Raw genomic sequence first — 23,539 nt, 5'->3', positions numbered from 1 at the left:
TGGCCCCTTTCCAGACTCTGATCCAAAAGGCAACCACGCTTCTGATTGTTATTAAGTTAAGGGAAAAAAAGGTAATGTTCTCTTTTCGAGGAAGGGAGAGGGTTGTGATACTTGGGGGTGACACTCTGTTCAGGCACATGCAGTACCTGCTGGATGGAAAGCATTTGTCACAGGGCACTTAAAAGTTGGGAAGTGCATGCTCTGGCTCTTAAGCCCCATCCTCTTCCACTCTGAAGCATATGGGGCTCCACTTTCCCTGTTTGACCTCTGGAAGATGGTCTTCCGCAACCCTGTGGAGATCACAAGGCCTGGCCACCCAATCCATTTGGTCTGGGACGAGTCAGACAGAACTTTACAGGATGTGTGCATCCCTAATTGAAATCAGAGGTGGGGCAGAGTTCCTCCTTGCTCTACAAACTGGTGCTTTGGGTTTCCAGGCAGAGAGAGGAAGCAGAGCCCCAGCCTGGCCAGCTTCACTCATGTGCTTTGGGTGTGCAGAGCTGGCTCTGCCATCTGTCCAGATAGCCAGCAGAGAAGGACAGAGATCTGGGAGTGGCAGGGATGGGGGTGGACTAAACCCAGCATCAACCTGAAGAGACAGAGACAGGCTCCAAGTTTACTTTTCCTCTTCCACGGGGAGTTTCGATGGGGGAGGAGTGGCTGTCAAGAGGGAAGTGACCATAAGGTGATGTGATTCCACATGACAATCTGCCCCTGGTGGAATGGAGCCTTGGCCAGTTGTGCTCCCGACTGTGGTTACACAGGAATCATTTTAATTGGGGAAACCCCCCCCCCACTTCTGGCAGGTTCAGGGTGGTCCCGTTTCACAGGAAGACTGAAGGCTGTTGGGTATTGTATGGGTGTTATTCAGACTGAAACTCAGTCCTTGACCAGGGTCATCGATGGGAGGCACTCTTCTGTGTGCCGGACAGATCACGTGACAGCCAAGATGCTGACAGCTAGCACCTGTCCAGCCCTTCCTTCCTGCGTCCTGGCTCTGGATTGCTTTCTACACATGCACATTCAGTCCTCAAAACCACCCCGAAGCAGGGGCCTTCATCATGCTCGCTTCCCGTTGTGGAAACTGGGAGGAAGGAGAGGCCAGGTGAGCAGCAGAGGTGTTGCAGCCAGCAGGCTGCAGAGTCCCGCTGGGACACACACCATCCCGCTCTGGACCTGCCTATAACCACCCTCCTGCACTGCCTCTTAGGTCAGAGGCTGAGAACAGGGCTGCTGATGGGGTCAGGGAAGAGCGATGGGGGAAGGAAACCATCTCTTCCCGTTCTTACCCAGGTCAAAGGAACTATCAGCTGAGAAACCAGGAAACACTAGAGTCCTCCATTCTGGCACATTTCTCCCACTGTGTCCCCCCTCCCCTACCCCCCCCCCCCCCAAAAAAAAAAAAGAGAAAAAAAAGACTTCTACCCAGACCATGGGAGGTAACAGCGCCTGCAGGCTTGGAGGCCAGGCTGCTCTATCGCTGGAAGTCGAACAGAGCACCCTGGAATGTTGTTTCTGGAAGGCCGCTCGGAGATCATGCAGTCCCATGGCCTCAGCTGACAGATAAGGAACCAGAGGCCCGAGTCCAGTGACTTGTCCAAGGTCACGTGGTTGGCTGTGAGCCTCATCCGGCACCCAGTGGTGGAATTCTTTGGTGAACACTCAAGGGTCCCAGGTTGCAGCCTAGCTGTGCCGACTCAGGTTAGGGCCTCACATTCCTTGTCTATAATATTAGGACGGTGGCCTACATGGTTGTCCTCAGATGCTAACTGCAGACTTTGATGACCATCTGTGCGTTTCATTTTCCTTAGAGCACGGGGTCACTTCATCTCACATCCCATACATAAAAACAAATGCTGACTACTCTCCCTACAACCTGGTTTTAAGCAAACTTGGCTCAAAGTCAAATGAAAGTAATGCTTTCTTCCCATATTGCAAATAATCCAAGCGCCACCCGGCTAGAGTCCACAGCTTCATTTCCTTGGTGGGCCGAGAACATGGTGGCATTGCCCCCATGGTCATCTCGGCTGGCTGACTTCTCAAGTATTTTCCAGATTGTTTGAAAGTCCAAATGCTTCCCATGGTATGGCTGCTTATCTTGCAGGACCCCTGGGAGCTGGAAGAGGCCTGTGGCTATTGGAATTTGAACAAAAGAACCTAACTGAGCATACAAATGAGGACAAGAGGACACAGGACCCAGGGACAAGGCTGAATTCTGCCAAGGCAGTTATTAAGGGTTTTCTGTTGGTTATCTGTCCTCCCCTCACCCCAACCCCAAAGAAAACATTGCGCAAGCTGAAACCAAGAGATGGTGGTGATTTGGGAAATTGTCAGGAGCCCTGGTTATGGGAGCCCAAGGAGAATTATGGACATCATGTGGTGGCAGAGTCTGGGTCAGCCTTGGTCAGGGGAATCTTTGTGGCCAGAAGCTGCCAAAGTGTCAGGCCTATTTGCTCCAGGCCTGACAGGATGAAGTGCTCTGTTTGCTCCATGTGGTCTTACAAGACCCGGCTTCCCAAAATACCAGCTTCGAAGCATGAACTGGGCTTGGGATGATGCCGCAAAGTCTCTCTTTTGCCTTTTTTTTTTTTTGGTGGGGGCAGGGAATTGTACTCAGGGGCACTCGACCACTGAGCCACATCCCCAGCCCTATTTATTTCATTTAGAGACAGGGTCTCACTGAGTTGCTTAGCACCTCATCATTGCTGAGGCTGGCTTCGAACTTGCAATCCTCCTGCCTCAGCCTCCTGAGCCTCTGGGATTACAGGCCTGCGCCACCACGCCCAGCTCCCTTTTGCTTTTAATGTCACCATCACCTGCGCCCAGGTGGGAAAGGGAAGACTAGAGCTTGCACGGAGGCCTCTTCAAGCTCTGGTGGCTACAGAAATCGATTGGGAAAACAGGGGCATTGCCCCTAGGCTCAGGAGGTGGAGCTTCCTTTGCTGACCTAGAGCACAACAGCAGACACAGGTCTCCCCACCTAGTTCTCAGAACAGAGTGGCTCTAACACAGCCCCTGTCCCTGGGCCCAAAGACTAGAGGGACAGAGAGGTTCTCTGGCCATTTTTCTAAGTTTTATGCTCCAAACACATCATCCAGAAAACCCATTTGTGGCCTACAATGCCTCTCTAGGCTGAGGTCACATGTGAAAGGGGAGGGAGCTAGTAGCACGGGGCGCCATTGCAATAGTCAGAGCATACCCCAAATTTGAACACCACCATGTGCAGAAGGCGCTATCATCAGTACCGTGACCTTATGACTCACCATCTGAACTGGGACTTAAAAAACAAATTCTTTAATTGATACATGAAAATTATGGAGGATGGTGTGAGTTTTCAATACACATATACAACGTCTAAGGATGGGATCAGATCAAAGTAATTGGCATATCAATCACCTTGGACATTTATTCCTTTTTTGTGTTGGAAGCATTTAAAATCCTCTCTACCAACTACTTTGGAATATTCAATTAATTGTTGTCAATCAGTTATCCTGCTGTGCTACGGAACATTATAGGTCACAGGTACAACTGCATCCCATGTACCTGTTAACCACCTTCTCTCCACTCCCCTTCCCAGGCCCTTGGAACCACTATCTCTAATTCTGAGTTCAACATTTTTAGCTTCCACATAAAATAAGACCAGGCAGTTTTTGTCTTTCTGTGCCTGGCTCATTTCACTCAACATAATGTCCCCCAGGCCCATCCATCTTGCGCAAATGACAGGATTTCATTCTTTTTTATGGCTAACATTCTACTGTCAAGCGGCACAACTGTTTTAGGAGTGAAATTAGGGAATCAGCCCCAGAACAGCAAGACATTTATCAGACATATATACCAAAGAAAATGGTGACATCTAGTCTTTTTAACTTTCATCCCCATTTTACAGATGAGAAAACTGAGGCCCAGAGAAGTTAAATAAACTGCCATGTACCCATGAGCTCTGCATGTGTGAGAAGCACATCTCCAAAGTCCTCACCAGGAAACTCCCCCTCCCACTCTGTCTTCTTGGTACCTAGGCCACACTGCAGCTCCACACACCCGCAGCTCCATACACTGCAGGGGGCCAGACACAACCCCACCACCACTGCATTCCTAGCCTTGGGAGCAGGGCTCCTATTGGGATTGTAAATATTTTCCAAGTGTTTCTTCCCCACCAGGAAATCAGGCCCGACAGTGATTTGCCTTCTTCAGAGGAAGTGGTACTTCAGGCTGATCAAAGGATAAAGAGAATGTCTAGGGTTAAAGAGGAGGGAAAGGGAATCCCAGGGAAAAGTGACAGCATCAGCCAGAGAGCCTGGTGCACCCCAGAGACTTGATCTGCAGAACCTGGTTCACGTGGGACGAGCAGTGGATGAATGCTGGGTAGCAGTGGCCAGAAGGGAGGCAGGAGGGGTGGGCTTGAACAGTGGAGGGCTGATATGACTTGAGACTGTTCCCCAAATTAGAATCTAGTCCTTAGAATTTAAGAACTAAATGGGAGTTCATAACCCACTTGAATCTAATGTATGAAATATGATATGTCAAGAGCTTTGTAATGTTTTGAACAACAACAAAAAAAAACTAGAGACATAATCCTTAAATTCATATGCTAACAGTATTAGGAGGTGGGGCGGTATTAGGAGGTGGGGCATTTGGGAAGTGCTTGGGTCATGAGGGCTCTGCCTTCATAAATGGATTAATCCATTCACAGACTGATGGATTAATCCACTATCATGGAAGTGGCTTTGCTATACGAGTGAGCTCTCCGGCTAGCTTACTCTGTCTCGGCCATCTTATGAGGTAGGGAAGAGCCCTACTAGAGGTGGGCGCCGTGCTCTTGGGCTTCCCAGACTCCAGAACCACGAGCTACATAGACCTCTATTCTTTATGAAAGAATACCAGTCGAACAACAGAAAACGTCCTGAGACAAGGGCCTTGTAAGCAAATCTTGGAAGTGGGGTGAGTGAAAGTGGTTACCCAGAAGGTGGTGGGAGCCAGGCTTGGAATCAAAGCAGGAGCCTGTATGATTTCAGCCACACAGATCAACACATCTCACAATTAAGGACCCAACTTTAACCTCAGGTGTGTGTTATTGTTAGTGTATTTTTAACAGGCGGAGGCACAGATGCCCCCTTTCTATCAGCAATGGCCTCATCTCTTCACCATAATCCAGCTGGCTGGGGCCTCAGGGAGAGGAAGGATCCTCCAAATGTCCCTGGATTGATGCTCCTTGAATGCTGTGCCCAGCCAACGGCAGGGAACTGGAAGACTGAATTAGCAGAGGAACAAACTCAAATGAGCCATGTTTGGAGTCGTCATCAATGCGGTTCTTGGGTAAGGTCTGATCTAAAAGCTGTGTTTGTTGAATTGATTTGGATTAAAGGGGACAGGGGTTCATTCTCGCCTAACATGTGTTTCATGTTAACTCCCATTTCTCTGTTAACCATTGACTTTCTGTTCCGTTCCATCTCTGGGCCACGTTTCCATATCCTGTTACATAATTACAGCTGATGGCAACTGGGTAAACCTGACGGGCCCTGACTTACAGCCTGCTTGTCTGAATTCACACGCCCTTTGAGGTTGGAACCCCCGAGAATGTTTTGAATGCCTACCCTGCTAATTCAATTACCTACTGCCTACGCTGGGAACCAAGGAATCAGAGGACTGCAAGGTCCCCATCCTGTCACCGGAGGCTCCACATTTTCCTCAGTGGCTGTGGTGATCTTAGTTTTAGGACTTCAAAGTTTGAAGTAAAAATAATATTCATAAAACGACCAATTGCTTCATTAGGCTGCCCTAAGATGTTTACTATTAGGAAGAACAAATAAGGGCCTACTTTCCATTCAGCAAAATGCGAAGTATATTCACAAGTTGTTTGATAGTCTTAAAGTCTTTCACATTATATCTTCTGTTCAATCACATTGCTTTGATTGACTCTTGCATGTTTCCTGGTATTGACTGAAGAACAATAAGATATATTTTAATGACAAAATCCTAAGACCAATATTTTCCTGCTTGCCATTTACTTCATGCCTTTGCAATAATGTGAATCCATAATAACCTAGGGAGGTGGACACTCAAAGCTTCCACTTATTTACTGTGATTTTTCCATAGAAAGGATGCTATTTAACACAAGACCAGAGACAGCAATAACAAACTTGGATAGCTCCTCATCGTGGATAGACCTTGCTTTATGTTACCAATGTATTCAAAGGTGGAGAACATAATGTTGGCGAGCCATCGGGCCACTGAAAGGTAACAGGGAGTTCTCATAGGTGTCCTTTGTCATATCCTTCTGAAGAGCGACGGATTCTTTTACTTTGTGAAAAGGGAGCCCTTGCTTATCGGTTTGGCAAGTTCTGATTTTTTCCTGATATTTATCTCTCTGGGCAGCAAGAAGCTCCAATGGTTCATTTGGACAGACAGAAATCTGAAGAAGAAAACCAGTTCCGTGACCACAATAATGCCTGTAAGCTAATAGGTGGCTCCAGCTTTGTTTGAGCCCCTCTAGCGTTGACATTCATATTAAGAGCCAAAGGAATGAACAGATCTTAGAGTTCTGGTTCTGAACTCAAAAGGCAAAAATGAAGCCACGGAACCACCGTCCCTCAATAACAGCCCACTCCAAATCTGCATATTTGGAGACAGATCATGAAATTAAGAATGACCTAGTGACATTTATACCAGAATGGAAAAGAGGGTAACATTAAAAAGCCTGAAAAGTTCATAATTTTAACTCTAGATATCTTCTCTCCTTCTAATTAAAAACTGTCTTCTAAATAAAAGACTTGCTTTCCCTAATCCCTTCCCCACCCCTAAAGGCCACTACCACTGTGATAAGCTGCATCTGGTCTGGAAAGTTCAGGCTGTGACTGAGACCAAAACTGAAACCTACAATAAAAGGACAAATCTTCAAAAAATCAATGTTCCAGAGGAAAGGGAAAGCATAATCCATTGTATAATTTTGACCTCCGTGTGAGTCAGCCATTATTTCATGAGCAACTTTGCCTCTTAGGATAAAAGTCGATGGATTTTTGTTTCCATGAGCTTTAGGGTTTGGCTAAATCAGTGCTCTCACCCCCCTGGCCTTGGGTGACAGGCCAGCATGCTGGAGGGTGGGGAGCATGCTGGAGGAATCGTGGTGTGCACCATACCAGGCTCCCTGCAAAACAGAATTCATCTACATTCAATCAGAGAAAGACAGGCCCCCCAGAGGAGGCCCGTTCACAGGCGCGGGGATGGCCTTTGCTGCAGTTAAAGTGATACAGATGGGAAGTAGTTTCAGAGCAGCAGTGACACCAAAGAATTTCCAGATGTGGTCAGATTCTCTTTAGTGAAAAAGTGAGACATAAATATGTTATCTGAGCACTTGACATGCATGCCACAAATGTTTTCCTTCCACAGATAATGAAACATTTTGGAAGTTGAATGGTCTGCTGATTTGGATAATAAATGAGTCAGTAACCCCCAGAAGGGACACAACACAGACCTCAGAATTACATCAGTTTAAATTCCAGTTCTAGCCCTTGGACCCCTCTATGCTAAAGAACAAAGCTCATCTCCTACTTACATTAAAGGGTTCACCGGGTTGGCTCTGCAGGTATTATTTGTATGGCTCCATTGTTACTCCTCTATCAAAAGGTAAATGATAATGGCTTTCTGGATGCCAGGCACCGCCATCTGCCTGACTTCTCATGCTACTTTCCTAAGGGTATCTGACGCCACAGTCATGAAAGGTGAGACCTAGATGTTGTTCATTAAGTCTAAGATTTCAAGGGCTTCACGGGAGGCCTGAAATGTGCTGCAGGCCTTAAGTTTAGGTAATTAAAAAGTAGGTGAAGTTGACTCCTGACAGCTGGGGAGATAACTGCCTCTCAGCGTCTAATGATGTCGAGGCAGTTGCTCTGGCTCAAAAGAAACGTGGTGTGCACCTCCAAAAGCCGTTTTCCTTCTTGGCGCTTCTGAAGTGCACACAATTAGCCCTCAGCAGGTTAAATGAGAACCATGTGTTGGTCGGCAGTGTCCGATGAGCTCTGTTTATCCTCAGCCACATTTCCTGTTACCGACTTCGGTAACAATCCATCAGCCCTGCAATGGAAGGGCTCTGTGTCGTGCTGCTTTTAAGGAACGGAGGGAAGTCAACTGCATCATCACTAACTTTTAAGGCCTATTCACTTGAGAGACCAGAAAATACAGAGGCATCGGCATTCCAACCGGCCAAGACACGGGCAGCAAGGCCTTACCACTTCCAGATGTTGTAGCAGCTGTGAGTGCAAGACACTCGGGCTCCTTGATAAGGCCAGGCGCCCCGGTCAGCAGGGAGACGACACTGCTGGCTAGATTTATTCTGTGTCCACACGGTGAAAGGGCAACCTCTGACCTACACCGCCCATGGACAGCCTGAGCCCTGAGCCTGCAGCTTGTCCTCGTGACCAGTGGGGGTGTGTTGAACATGGTCTGTGCACAGAAGCAAACACTTCCTCCCTCTCCGGCTCACTTTGACAAGAGCCCAGGAATGTAACTCTTGCTCCAGAATTTAAGGAGCCATCCCCACCCTCTGTAAAGTGTTTGGCTTTTGTTATAAAGTAAAAAATAAAATAAACCTAATCCTGACCCATTTCAGGAACTTGACTGTTCAGATCACATTCAGACATGTGCAAAATGCAGAAGGAAAAAAAAAAGTTTGGGGGCCATTTCCGAGATGGGCAGATGTGTATGTGGGCCAGTGGTTGTGGAGGGAATGTTTTCATAATCTCTCTGCCCAAAGTTTGTGGTGTGTGTACTTTTGCTCTTAGAAGTTCTCATTTAGGATAAGTGATTCAACTTCATTTCAAAGTTTCACCTTCTTACCTTTCTCACATTGAGATTAAGTCAACTTCTGCCGTGGGTTCATGGGATGGGTCCAAATGCCTCCACTTGGAGGATTTCGATTCAAGGCAGATTTTTCAAGTTCTTGGGACACATGAGGTGCTCTGCTGGCTACATTGCAGGGCACCTAAGGACTCACCCCATATGCTAATATGTCTGGCGTTGGGTCTAACAGTGAGGGGAGCCAGTTCTTTCATTTATCTGAGCACAAACTACAGTCCAGGCACCTAATGCTAGGGATGCACAGAGAACAAAGGTCATACCCTTTATACTCATGGTGTTTTTAATCTCATGGAAGAAGTCAGAGAATCCAAAATAGTAATAGTAGATAATGGTGAATGCTTTGAAGAAAATAACCCACGAGGAAGTGGGACAGAGATGGAACAGAGAGCAATGAGGTTTGCAACTGTAGGGAAATGGTTGGAGAGGACTTGTTGAGAAGGGGAATTATGGGTTCAGACCTCCACTGTGAGGAGCCAATTATGCAAAGGCCAGAGAGAGGCGTGTTCTTGGCAGAGGCTGGACCACCCGGGAAGGCATAATGGAAGACAAGACACGTGAATGGGGTCTTGAGGCACCAGTGGGCTTTTCATAGCAAGAGGGAAGAAAGTAGCCATTAGCAAGGTCAAGGTGCCCAGGGAAGAGCATGGTGGGAGTTCAGCCAGTCTTCACTGTCCAGAGTGGCTGGAAGACAGGGTTGGGGAGGTTACGGGGAAGGAGTTGTGTAGAAAATGGCCGGGGAAAGCAGAGTTTCAGTCTTACAGTTTTGGCCATTAAGATCTCCTTGATGGCCTGATTCGAGGATGCACACCTGTAATCCCAGCCGTTTGGGAGGCTGAGGAAGGAGGATCATGAGTTCAAAGCCAGCCTCAGCAAAAGTGAGGAGGTGCTAAGCAACTCGGTGAGACCCTGTCTTTAAATAAAATACAATATAGGGCTGGGGATGTGGCTCAGTGGTTGAGTGCCCCTGAGTTCAATCCCTGGTACCTGCTTCCCCCTTAAAAAAAATCTCCTTGATGGTCTTTCCACAGACCCTCAGTGATGACTCTGAGTGTGACACAGAGAAAGATTAAGGCTGGAAGTTGGCACAGATAAGTAATAACAGCTAAAAGGTCTTGAATGGTTTCAGTCAGCTTTTGCATTGCTGTGACAAAACACCTGACGGGAACAACTTAGAGAAGGGAATGTTTATCTGGGGCTCAGTTTCAGAGGTCTCAGTCCATAGACAGACAATTCCATTGCTCTGGGCTCAAGAACATGTGGGAAGGGCCCAGTGGAGGAGAGCTTCTCAGGACATGGCAGGGTCAGGAAGCTGAGAGAGGGAGAGGTGGGAAAGGAGCCATAGGGAAGATGCACCCTTCCAGGACATGACCCCAGTGACCACCTCTCCTCCAGCTATGCCCCACCCACCTACAATTACTATACAGTCAGTCCATTCAAACTAGGTTGAACTGAATGAGGTTACAGCTTTCACAATTCAATCATTTTACCTCTGAACATTCCTACATTAACCCAGGAGCTTTGGGGAGATACCTCATACCCAAACCATCACGAGTGGTAAATCAGGGCTTAATGCCTAAGGGGTATCAGTTTGTGATGAGAAGCGGGCAAAGAGACATGGTATTTGGGGCTTCGTTTTTGAAATTTATGGATTTGGCAAATATGGAGAAAGCAAAGAGGATTCACTCGGATGGGGAAAAGAGAATTAAAGGAATTGTAACACTTTTTTTGAAAGACAAGGGGGGAAGAATGATTACGTAATGTAGCTCAACAACTTCTCTGCAAATAGGGAACTAGGCAACTGTTTTCCATTTTACTAAGAAAAGGTCAGGGGGGGAAATTAGAGCATGAAGAATTGAGCATAGTCATAACAATGAGATTTGAGGGATTCTGGAACGGCTTAAGGAAGAGAACTTGCTGGAAACAGGTTCTGTTGTATTGGGGAGACATCTTGATTGTATTCAGTACAAAGGTGGAGGATTGGATCCTATAATCCCCCAAAGCTGCTCTGGGGCCGTATGTGCATCTGTTCCTACTGGAGAGGGGTTCCTGAGCCTTGAATCCTCACTGAAAGGAGCCTCTTACCCAGCGAGCTAGTCTGATACAGGGCAAGTCCTTGAATGTCTACAGGAAAAAAAAAAAAAAAACATCTGAGGGTAAGTGGGGGTAGGGAGGAAGAAGCATGTGTTCATGACAGAGGACGGTAATAGAGACTGAAAAAGAAGTGTAAGTTGGAGAATTTTGTTTTGAGTTATTTGCTGGGTTGCTTTCAAGTCCCAGGCTCTGGCTTCTGTACAAGCCGAGTCTCAACTGCAGCAAGCCCTGCTGCAGGGGAGGCTTCTAGTTGCAATTATCCTTCAAGCATGGCTAAGTCATAAAATCCAGGACTTTTCTCATGTGAAATGTGCTGGCTTAGAAAACCAGTGTCACTGTCAACTGCTATTGCCAGAGAAATGAATGACTCATATTAAGGCAGAAAACTCCCCCGGAGGGAATGCTAGCAAATAAGCACACACACAGACTTCTGTATGTCCAGTCTGGATGCCATGTGGGCATGGCCCGGAGGTTGGCATTTCCAAAGACAGAAATCAAATGGGGCTGAAATCAAGGGCAGATACTTGTCAAAAACACAAACTTGGCAAGGCCTTCGAGCACAAAGAAGATCTCATTACAAGCTCCTGTAAGAGAGCCCTGGTCTCCTTACTCTGAATAAAGCTCACCACAAGACTTTAATCACCCTTTAAAATTACATCTCTCCCCACTTCCCATCCCCTGGCCGCCTCTATTTTCTCCATGGCATTTACCATCATGTAATGAACTACATTTTTTACTTATTATTTATCTTTCCCCACCAGAAGGTACACAAGGGCCGATAATTATTATTTTTGTCTATTTTGTTCTCTGTAGTAACCCAATGCTTGACATACACTGGGTGTAAAGCATTTGTTGAATGAATGGACATGTGGATTAAAAAATCCTACCATAGCCCCATGTGGCAAGAACTGTCATCACTATTTTGCAGACATGGAAATGGGAGGGTGGAGAGATTTAAGCTTCAGGCTTTGGACCAGGGCTTCTCAAATACTGATGTGCAAACGAACCACCCAGGATGTTGTTTAAATGCCCACTGGGATTCAGCAGGTCTGGGTGGAGCATCAGTTTCCACATTTCCACATTTCTGACACCTAGGTAATGCCAGGGGTGCAGGACAGCTACAGGTCCAGAAAATGATGGCCCAAGCCCTTGAAGGTGGCTGGACAGCCCAGTGGTAAAGAGCAGAGACTGTTAGCCACCTTCCCACTGTGATCTCCAATCTTTTCCTTAAATCTAACTCCTTAAAACTGAACTGTGCAGCAGGCCACCCTCCAAATTCAAGTGGTCTTCCCTTCACTAGCCATAGAGCTGGTGACAGATGTGTTATCTTGGCCCTCTCTTAGACCCACGTTCAGGGGCTCTGTTTCATGTTTAATCTCTGCAGAACTGAAGCCAGGTGAAGTGGTTAAGTTTTTCAGGCCAGTTCTCGTTAAACTGAGAAAGAAGTTATATCCTCAGTTCCAACAGGTATCTTCTCTAAGGAGCAAGTGGCTACAACTTGCCTTACACAGGCCATCTTGCCACAGAGTCACTGCCCTCCGCAGTGGCCTAAGGGTCATTTGCTGACAATGTGCATGGCGTGCGTGCAGTTAAACAGCTTTAGGTGACAGGGCGTTTGGTTGTCCCTATTCCCAAGTCAGCAGAAATGAAGGCCCAGGCCCACGAGTGCGCTCACACCGTGCACCCAGCACGGGCAATAATTTACCACCATCACAGGACTGACCAAGGGTTAGTACTTCCTATCATCCTGCCGAGATCTCTGCTGTACACCCCAAGGGAAGCACAGGGTACAGTCACCTTTGCCTGTCTGTATAAGAGCTACGTGGAAACCATGGAGAACCATAGCTCCAAGTACAGAAGATACACTCACTGTAGCGGCTATGACATCTATCTGGAATGTTCTCTTCTTCGCCTGCTCTCTTGGTGACCTCCTACACATCATTTAGGCATTGACCTCAAAGATCCTGCTTCACGAAGCATTTCCTGCCCCCTCCCCAAGGTGGGCATTCTCCCCCTATGTGTCCCCTGGGCCTGGACGTGCCTCGTATGTGGTAATGCAATTGCATATTATATATCTGTCTACTACAAGTAAATTTCTGGAGCAGCTTTGTAACTTGATCTTTTCTTAGGGCCTTGCATATAATAAGTGCTTGCTCAGCCAATATTTCAAGAATTATTTATTATTGGTAATGATGTTACTTTAGACAGACTAAAAAGATCTGTCACTCTTTTCTATGATTTTCATAGTCGTTACAACTTGATTTCCTGATGGACACTAAGTCCACAATGGCCTGTCCACATTTTCTCTTTGCTGTGGGAAATCACTGTATCTCCACAGGGTTCCACACAACCCCTGTGGGTGGAAAGCAAAGGAAATTGATGGCCTTTCCTAAGACCACCATCATGGCTCTGTCTCCAAATAAAACCAGCAGAGTGGAGGGACTCAGGGTCCTTCTATGAGAAAAGAAGATCATGAACAGAGGCTTAGAGTGTGGAGTGGTCTCACCTCATTAGAATACTCTTAAAAATGTCTCCTATACAAGCAAAGTTTTCACTCACAAACATCTTTGACTTCAAGGCATCCTCCAGACAAGCACAGAAGATGCTCTGGTGATAGAAAACTGCCAGATTCTGGGCTAAAGGTGGGGACTAGCCCAGGCCCCAGGGTCAGCAAGAACACTACTGTATGTGGATGATGACCAGGCAGCGTGGACACCAAGGGCACTACTAAAGGGAGAGGAACACTCTGAGGGTCCCCTGGGGTGTGGGGAAGGATGACAGACATCTGCTTCTAGGTTTCAGCAGGCTTAACACATCCAGCTGGTGCCTGGTGCTCAGTAACCTGACAAAGGCTGGGAATGACAGTTGCTAGGAGTGAGGGTGGGAGGGAATGTCACCAGGCCTCAGGGGCCACATGGAGAAGGAGCCCTGGTTTCTCTAAGAGGAGCGAGTTTGACTAGCACTAAACCAGCCAAATCTACAGATTGAATGCCCCGCTCCATTTAAAGTCCCAAGACGCCAAAGTGGGGGACATCATGAGCTCTATAAGTAGCTCTGGACCCAGTGAGCATTCTCAGGCTCCGCTGAGCAAGGGTGGCAGCAGGACTGGGGACTTGGCTGAGCTTCAGGATGCCCTTGCTCTTAGAAACTGAAGGCGAAGGGTAAGCCAGCTTTCAGTCTATCAAACAAGCATCCGGGACTCTTGTCCCTCTCACTGCAGCATGTCACCCCATCATGTTTGTGTTTTTGTTTCTGTTCTCATCAGTCTGGCCTCCAGTGGCAACTGTTAATAAGGATGAGCCTCCCTACTTGCTCAGTGAGAGCTGTCAGTGGATTTGCTTTTCCATAACACACAAATGCCATGAGCTGCTCTGCTCTGCTCACCTGGTTTGGTGCCCTTGAGAATTCTATCACAGGCCTTATGTAGTTTTGAAAATCCAAATCTCTTTTGCAAACAGAGAGAGCAGATCATTGCCAGCTCATACCACATGGAGTCTGAGGGTCCACTCAGCTAGACTGACAGGCAGTGCTGCCAATCCTCAGGAAAACCACGTCTAAAACCTCCCATGAAAGCCAGCCCTTTAGAAATGTGCTCCAAAGTTCTTTCCAGTGACTCTTCCTTGGCTTGATGATTGGTAAGGAGGAAAAAGGGTGTGCTTGGTTCTCAGATACCTTCAGAATCCAAGTGACTGAAATTTCCTGTTTTGGTCCATGAATGTTTTTGGTCTTTGGAAACTCTGTCTCTCTACAACATTGTAGAAAGTTTATTGAAAACTCTTAGCATGCCTTAGGAGAATATTCCTAGATGTTGGGGGTGGAGGCACAAAGTGGAATGGTTACGATGATTAATAACACTTAAGAAGAAGAGGGCTGGGGGCATAGCTCAGTGGTAGAACACTTACTTGCCTAGCATGTGTGAGGCCTGGGGTTCCCAGAACATTAAAAAAAAAAAATTCAGAGGGTAGACAGGCGTATGTGGTTTGCTTGAGGCTTATAACCAACTCAATAGACAACGCAGGCTGGCAGGGAACTTGTTCTACATTCAACATTCACATGGTTCTGGTTTCTGGCCCATGTGACCCAAGAGAGGAGCCATGCCAGAAACATGACAGTATCACACAATGCTCTCTGAGCCTCCACCCTGTGGGCAGGGTCTTATTTGACTGTGCTCTGATGTGTCACACGCTGTAAGTTTGCTGCCCCAATTTTCAAACACTCCAAGGAGAGACTGTCCCTCTCTCTGGATGTCCCTTCTGTGCTCATATGAAGAGCAATGCTGTCTTGAGTCTCTCAACAGGAGACACTGCAAGAGCTCCCCTCTTGGTGACTGTCCCCAGCTCTGTGGCCCATTCTTCCCCGGGGTGGGGGTGGGCTCAGAAGAAGGCACCACCTCATATTGAGTCACTCTGGAGACTGGAACCCAAGGGCTCCCAGAGCACTCTGATAAGAGAACTCGAATTGGACATGTTCAAGCATTTTCAGCAATCAAAACTCAAATTATTTTCAGCAAAGTGGCAGGATATAAAATCAACACGCATAAATCAAAGGCATTCCTGTATATCAGTGACAAATCCTCTGAAATGGAAATGAGGACAACCACTCCATTCACAATATCTTCCAAAAAAATAAAATACTTGGGAATCAACCTAACAAAAGAGGTGAAAGACTTATACAATGAAAACTACAGAACCCTAAAGAGAGAAATAGAAGAAGATCTTAGAAGATGGAAAAATATACCCTGTTCATGGATAGGCAGAACTAACATCATCAAAATGGCGATATTACCAAAAGTTCTCTATAGGTTTAATGCAATGCCAATCAAAATCCCAATGGCATTTCTTGTAGAAATAGAGAAAGCAATCATGAAATTCATATGGAAAAACAAAAAACCCAGAATAGCAAAAACAATGCTAAGCAGGAAGGGTGAATCAGGCGGTATAGCGATACCAGACTTCAAACTATACTACAGAGCAATAGTAACAAAAACAGCATGGTACTGGTACCAAAACAGGCGGGTGGACCAATGGTACAGAATAGAGGACACAGAAACCAATCCACAAAACTACAACTACCTTATATTTGATAAAGGGGCTAAAAGCATGCAATGGAGGAAGGATAGCATCTTCAACAAATGGTGCTGGGAAAACTGGAAATCCATATGCAACAAAATGAAACTGAATCCCTTTCTCTCGCCATGCACAAAAGTTAATTCAAAATGGATCAAGGAGCTTGATATCAAATCAGAGACACGCCGTCTGATAGAAGAAAAAGTTGGCTACGATCTACATACTGTGGGGTCGGGCTCCAAATTCCTCAATAGGACACCCATAGCACAAAAGTTAATAACTAGAATCAACAAATGGGACTTACTCAAACTAAAAAGTTTTTTCTCAGCAAAAGATACAATAAGAGAGGTAAATAGAGAGCCTACATCCTGGGAACAAATCTTTACTCCTCACACTTCAGATAGAGCCCTAATATCCAGAGTATACAAAGAACTCAAAAAATTAGACAATAAGAGAACAAACAACCCAATCAACAAATGGGCCAAGGACCTGAACAGACACTTCTCAGAGGAGGACATACAGTCAATCAACAAGTACATGAAAAAATGCTCACCATCTCTAGCAGTCAGAGAAATGCAAATCAAAACCACCCTAAGATACCATCTCACTCCAGTTAGATTGGCAGCCATTATGAAGTCAAACAACAACAAGTGCTGGCGAGGATGTGGGGAAAAGGGTACACTTGTACATTGCTGGTGGGACTGCAAATTGGTGCAGCCAATTTGGAAAGCAGTATGGAGATTTCTTGGAAAGCTGGGAATGGAGCCACCATTTGACCCAGCTATTCCCCTTCTCGGTCTATTCCCTAAAGACCTAAAAAGAGCATGCTACAGGGACACTGCTACATCTATGTTCATAGCAGCACAATTCACAATAGCTAGACTGTGGAACCAACCTAGATGCCCTTCAATGGATGAATGGATAAAAAAAATGTGGCATTTATACACAATGGAGTATTACTCTGCATTAAAAAATGACAAAATCATAGAATTTACAGGGAAATGGATGGCATTAGAGCAGATTATGCTAAGTGAAGCTAGCCAATCCCTAAAAAACAAATGCCAAATGTCTTCTTTGATATAAGGAGAGCAACTAAGAACAGAGTAGGGTCGAAGAGCAGGAGAAGAAGATTAACATTAAACAGGGATGAGAGGTGGGAGGGAAAGGGAGAGAGAAGGGAAAATGCATGGAAATGGAAGGAGACCCTCAGAGTTATACAAAAGTACATACAAGAGGAAGTGAGGGGAAGGGGAAAAATAATATAAGGGGGACAAACGAATGTCAGTAGAGGGAGCAGAGAGAGAAGAGGGGAGGGAGGGGAGGGGAGGGGAGGGGAGGGGAGGGGGATAGTAGAGGATAGGAAAGGCAGCAGAACACAACAGACACTAGTATGGCAATATGTAAATCAATGGATGTGTAACTGATGTGATTCTGCAATCTGTATATGGGGTAAAAATGGGAGCTCATAACCCACTTGAATCAAATTGTGAAATATGATATATCAAGAACTATGTAATGTTTTGAACAGCCAACAATAAAAAATTAAAAAAAAAAAAAAAAAAAAAAACTCAAATTATTTAGCAAAGGAATTCATTCCTATTTGAGATTTTCTTAGGGTTTGGGTCTGGACTGTCCCCCAAAAGCTCATATATTAAAGACTTGATCCCCCATTCAGCAATGTTCAGAAGTGGGGCTGTGGGGGAGTGGTTGGATCATGAAGACTCTGAATTCATCAATAATTTATCCTTCCATGAAGTCAAAGATGCACGATTTATTGGGAGGTTGTAGAAACTTTAAGAGGTGGACCTTGGGGTTGGGGCTCAGTGGAAGAGCACTCGCCTAGCACCTGTGAAGCACTGGGTTTGATCCTCAGCACCACATAAAAATAAATAAAATATTGTTTCCATCTACAACTAAAAAAAAAAAAAAAATTTAAGAGGTCAGTCTTAGTTGAAGGGAGTGACTCCTTGGGGTCGTGCCTGTAGGGACTACATCTTACTCCCAATCCCTTTTCTATTTCTTGGGCACACTATGTGAGCAGTTTTGCACTACCACATCTTTCTGCCAGATGAGGCTAGAGAGTGACTCTTGACAGGCCGTGGGGATAGTGAAGTTGCTAGAAGAATCTGGGGAGAATAAAAGCCACTGGAAGGTTTTGAGCAGAGCTGACTTATACTCTGGAAGGATCCCTCTGGGGCTGGGTCCAGGGCAGAGGCAGGTGCACTAGTAAGGAGTTATTGCTACTGCTAATAACCTGGGTGACAGATGCTGCTGCCTGGGACCAGGGTGCTGGAAGTAGTGATGTAAACAGTGGTAACCTTCTGGATTTGTTGTGAAGGTAGAGACGTTCGGCCTGCTGATGGATAGGATGTGAAGAACAGGAAAAAAATAAAGGCATTAAGGATGACCCAGGCTTTTTAATCTAAGCAACTGAGAATGGAGTAGCTATGTGCTGAGCTAGGGAAGTTGTGGGAGGGCAGGTTTGGAGGGGCTGTAGTTTGGATATAGCTTGTCCCTTGAGAAACTCTCCTTAGGGTTTAATTTCCACTATAAGGCATACAGAGGGTGGAAACTTAATGTGACTATGGTGTTTCGAGGTAGTGAAGAGATTAGGGTTAGATATGGTCATCAAGGGTGATTACTCCCATGACTGAATGCTGGTGGCTTTATAATAAGAGGAAGAGAGAAGGGAGGCAGTGGGGACAGACAGACACGTGCATGCTGTTTCTCACCATGTAATGATCTGTATCACCTTAGGACTCTCCTAGCAAGAAGGCCATTGCCAGATGAGGCCACTCAACTTTGAACTTCCAGAACTTTCTTTTATAGCCCACCCAGTGTGTGTGGTATTATGGTATCAGCAACAATTTTTTAAAAAAGCACAATGACAGAAGAGTACTATGGGAGCTCACTTTTGAATAAAGCTGAGATACCTGTCAGGCATCCAGGTAGAAATGGGCTGAAGGTAGTTGGCTGTTCATATCTGGAGATCATGGGAGGGGTCTGGGCTAGAAACAAGTGGTATTGTCAGCACAGACTGGATTTAAAGCCATGAGTCTGGGTGAGATCTCAGAGACAGGGTGTAGAATAAAGGAGGCCCCAGGCCCCTAGAAGGTGGGGAGATGAGGACAAAGGCCAGCGAGAAAGGGGAAACTGGGAGAAAGTGATGTCCTAGAAGGAGAAAGGTAGCAATGACCATGTTCCCATTATCAAACCCTTGAGACCAAGTCATCTACAGTGGACTCAGGATCAGACCGAGGGGCATACTCCACACGTAAACTTGAGTTGCAACCTACACTTACATCTGAGGGATTAACCTTTATCCTTGGGTGTCAGTAGCCCTTTGAGAATCTTTATGGACACTGTGGATCTTCTCCTCAGAGAAATGCAGACACATGCAAGACAGTGGACTGTCTCTGAGGTTCCTGGAGCCAGTGAAGCCCATGCCAGGAGGCGGGTCCACAACCAGCCATTCCCCACCCTACGGCATTAACCAAACTGCCTCGCTGAAGAAATTCAGGCATCCCAGGTCCTCCAGCTTCCTCAGATAGGTTTCCAGGGGGTAGAATGAGTTAGGTTCTCTGGGTTGATATTGGGTTGGGTGGGGCACGAAATTTGAAGAGACTGATATAAGGCTCAAAGCAACTGAGAAAATAAATAGAGGACTCACCATCATCTCCTGCACCAGAAACATCTCTGCACCACTGGATGACAGTCGGTTGGGGAAGGAGATGCTGACAGATGACCCCGGAAGGGTGCTGGGGCCAGTGTTATAGACCTGTGGGTGTGGAACACACAGAGCACATTTCAGTGGAAATAAGAGAGCTTCATTTCATGTCCTGAAATATGTACTCCACATACAGATGCTCCAGGGGTGGGAGCTAAGTCATAACTCTAGGAGAAATAAGATGCTGAATGGTGGGGAATTTTAACAAAATTCTTAATGAACATCCTTCAAATAGGCACCTAAAAACCTCAGACTTCCAAAGTACCATTCCCTTTTAACATTTTCTTATCCTCTTCTTCTTACTAAAGATTATATTTATTTTGACATACCAATAAATTAGACTATTACACTGGGTGGGAAAGCAGACATAATAATTTAGTTCAGTGGTTCTCAAATTTCAGCATAACATCAGAATCACCTAGGGGCTTTTTAAAACACAGACTTGGTAGTGAGGGGTGAAAGGGGGGTCATGCCAAGAGCTCCTGAGGCAGTAAGCGGGGTGAAGCACCAGCATTTCTAGTAAGTTTCCAGGAAGCTGAAAGCATGGTACACACTCATAATTCCAGCTACTTAGGAGGCTGAGGCAGGAGGATCATGAGTTCAAGGTCAGCCTCAGCAACTCAAGGAGGCCTGTTTCAAAATGTAAATAAAAAGGGCTGGGGTGTAGCTCAGTGGAAGAGTGCCCCTGACTGCAGTCCATAGTACAAAAAAAAAAAAAAATTCCAGGAAATGCTGCTGCTGACCCAGAAGCCACCCCTGAGAACCACTAATGTCTACTTCCTTTCTTTTACAGTCTGAGGTAACTGAGACCTTCAAAGACCAAATGGGTTGTCCTAAAACCAAGTGATCTAATAGTATAGAAAGGGCTATTTTTACTACACTATCCAGCTCATTTAGTTTCTGTGCAATTTATAGATAGTCATGTGTTAACACTGTTTGATGGCCTCTGTGCCTCTTTTCTATCCTAGCATTTGGTCCTATAAAACTTTCCCCTTCTCCTCTTCTCTATCATCCTTTTTATTTTCTGTCTCTAGAAGCCAGTCATCTCCCAAGAAATGAGGGAAAAGAGGAAAGAAACCAAAAAGGGTGAAGACAGAGCAAAGGCTGATCATAAGTAGAATCTGGAGGAAAAAAGAAAGAAACAAAAGGTGAGTTGATCTTTGGGGACAGAAAGAAGCTCAGGACTGAGGGCAGGGAGAGTAGGGAGGGTTATAGACAAGCAGGTGAACAGGACCTCAAAGATGTCCATGTCCTAATCTGTGGAACCTGTGAACATTATGCTACATGAAAAGATGGAATCATGGTTGCCAATCACATGACCTCAAATAGATTATTTAGGATTATCCCAGTGGGCACATTTAATCACGAAGGCCCTTATAGAGAGAAGAGGGAGGCAGAGAAGTCAGTATCAGAGAGAGACCCCAATGAAAGTTTTGACTGGTCATTGCTCACTTTGAAAATGGAAGGGGCCATGGGCCAACTAACTCACACAACCTCCAGAAACTGTAAAAGGCAAGAAATGAATCCTCCCCAGACCCTCGGTGAGGAACACAGTCCTCTAAGGCTTTGATTTTAGCTCTGTGAGACCCATTTTGGACTTGTGGAGCTCAGAGTCGTATGATAATAAATGTGTGCTGTTTAAAGCCATTAATTATGTGGTATTTGGTTACAGCAGAAATAGGAAATTAATCCAGACTTACCTCACTTTATGATACTTCATTTTACTGTGCTTTGACGACACTGCATTTTCTTATAAATAAGAAGTTTGGGACAACCCTGCATCAGGAGAGTCTATTGGTACCAATATGCCCATATGTTGTTAGTGTGTCATATTTTGTTAATTATCACCATATAGTAAGTTGTTTCATGATTATTACATCTCTTGTGGTAATGGTGATCTGTGGTCAGAGATTGTTTTTTCCTTTTGCAATGTTGGAGACCTGCCCAGGGCCTTGCACGTCCTGACAAGTGGTCTCTCCCTGAGCTACATGCCCAGCCATGTGGTCAGTGATCTTTGATGTCACTCTCCTAACTGGGGCTGCCATGAAGGGCGCCCACATAGGAAAGCAAACTCTTTTGATAAATGTGTGTGTTCTGATGGCTCCACCAACACCTGTCCCATCTCCCTTCCTCTCCACAGTCCTTCCTGTTCCCTGAGATTTCCTTCCTTTTACAGCCTGAGGTAACTGAGACCTTCAAAGACCAAGTGGGTTGTCCTAAAACCAAATGATCTAATGTATAGAAAGGGCTGAAATTCGGCCTGAACAATTCTCTAGTGGCCTCTAAATGCTCAAGTGAAAGGAAGAGTTGCACATCACCTAAATCAAAGTTAAACGTGGTTAAGTGTGAGGAGGAAGGCATGTCAAAGCCAAGACAGGCCAAAAGCTGGGCCTCTTGACCAGTTGGCCAAGTTATAAATTCAAAGGAAATGTTCCTGAAGGAAATGCAAAGTGCTCTTCCAGCAAACACGTGCATGATTCCTGATAGAAAGAAAATTTCAGTGGTCTAGAGAGATCAACCACCCACGGAATTCCCTTAGGCCAAAGCCTAATCCAGAGCAAGGCCATCACTTCCTTCAATTCTTAGGAAGGCTGAGAGAGAGGAGGATGCTACAGGAGAAGCAGTCTGAAGCTAGCAGAGATTGGTTTGTGAGGTTTAAGAAAAGATGCCATCTCCTTAATATGAAAGATCAAGTGCGGATGGAGAATCTACTGCAAGTTATTCAGATCTATCCATGGTAACCGAAGCAGGTGCTACATCAACAGCACATTTTAATGTAGACAGCTGAGTCTTACATGGGGCCATCTAGGACTTTCATAGCTAGAGAAGCAAGGCCAATGCCTGGCTTCAAAACTTCGAAGGCCAGCTGACTCTTATCAGGCACCCATGCATCTAGAAACTGGTGACTTAAGTTGAAGCTAAGACTCATTTGCCATTCTGGAAATCCCAGGACCTTTAAGAATTACACTAAATCTGCCAGTCATGTGGTACATGCTTGTAATCCCAGTGACTTGGGAGGCCGAGGCAGGAGGACTACAAGTCTGAGGCCAATCTCAGTAACTTAGCAAGACCATATCTCAAAATAAAAAATAAAAATGGCTAGGGATGTGGCTCAGTGGTTAAGTACACCTGGGTTCAATCTCTTGTACGAAAAAAAGAAAGGAAGGAAGGAAGGAAGGAAGAAAGAAAAATTACCATGCGATTTAAGTAAACCAAAAAGCCTGTGTGAAAGCACATCTGTTCCCAGCATGGTTAACAGAATATATTAAGCCCATTGTCGAGATCTACTGCTCAGAAAAAGAGTTCTCTCAAAATCTCAAAATATTACTGAAAACTGATGATGTATCTGGTCACTGGAGAGCGCTGATGGAGAAGTTCTACAAGATCAATGTTGCTTCCATGACTGGCAACACAGCACCCATCTGCGGCCCAGGGATCAAGGAGTGATTTCAACTTTCAATCCCTATTAGTTAAGAAATACATTTAATCAGCCTGTAAGTTGTCGTGGATTGTGATTCCTCTGACCAATCTGGGAAAAGCAGGAAAAAGCTTTAAAAAGCAGGATTAACCATTAAGAACATTCATGATTCATGGCAGAAGGTCAAAATACCAATGTAGCAGGAGTCCGGAAGAAGGTGATGCTGACTCCCATGGATGTCTTTGAGGGGTTCCAGACTGCATTGGGGAAGTATTTGCAGACATGGTGGAAATAACAAGAGAACTCTCATTTAGAAATTGAGCCTAAAAAGGTGACCGAACTGCTGCAAACTCACAAGACGACTTTAATGGATGAGGGACCACTTCT

General features: G+C 45.6%; 1 protein-coding gene across 1 annotated transcript in view; it reads right to left on the bottom strand.

Moving 5' to 3' along the window:
• The window catches only part of Itga9 (integrin subunit alpha 9), a 320,954-nt gene that overhangs the window by 43,783 nt on the left and 253,632 nt on the right, over window positions 1-23,539 (bottom strand). Inside the window, exon 23 of the mRNA XM_046436952.2 lies at window positions 19,678-19,785. Within this exon, the coding sequence (XP_046292908.1) occupies window positions 19,678-19,785 (108 nt within the window). The remainder of the gene's footprint in view (window positions 1-19,677; window positions 19,786-23,539) is intronic.

This window comes from Marmota monax, unplaced genomic scaffold (genome assembly GCF_021218885.2).
Source record: "Marmota monax isolate L192 unplaced genomic scaffold, Marmota_monax_Labrador192_F-V1.1 WCK01_AAM20220418_F8-fsc00021, whole genome shotgun sequence".
Classification (NCBI taxonomy): domain Eukaryota; kingdom Metazoa; phylum Chordata; class Mammalia; order Rodentia; family Sciuridae; genus Marmota; species Marmota monax.
The sequence above is the reverse complement of the archived record's forward strand: the minus strand, read 5'-3'. Positions and strand labels throughout refer to the sequence as shown.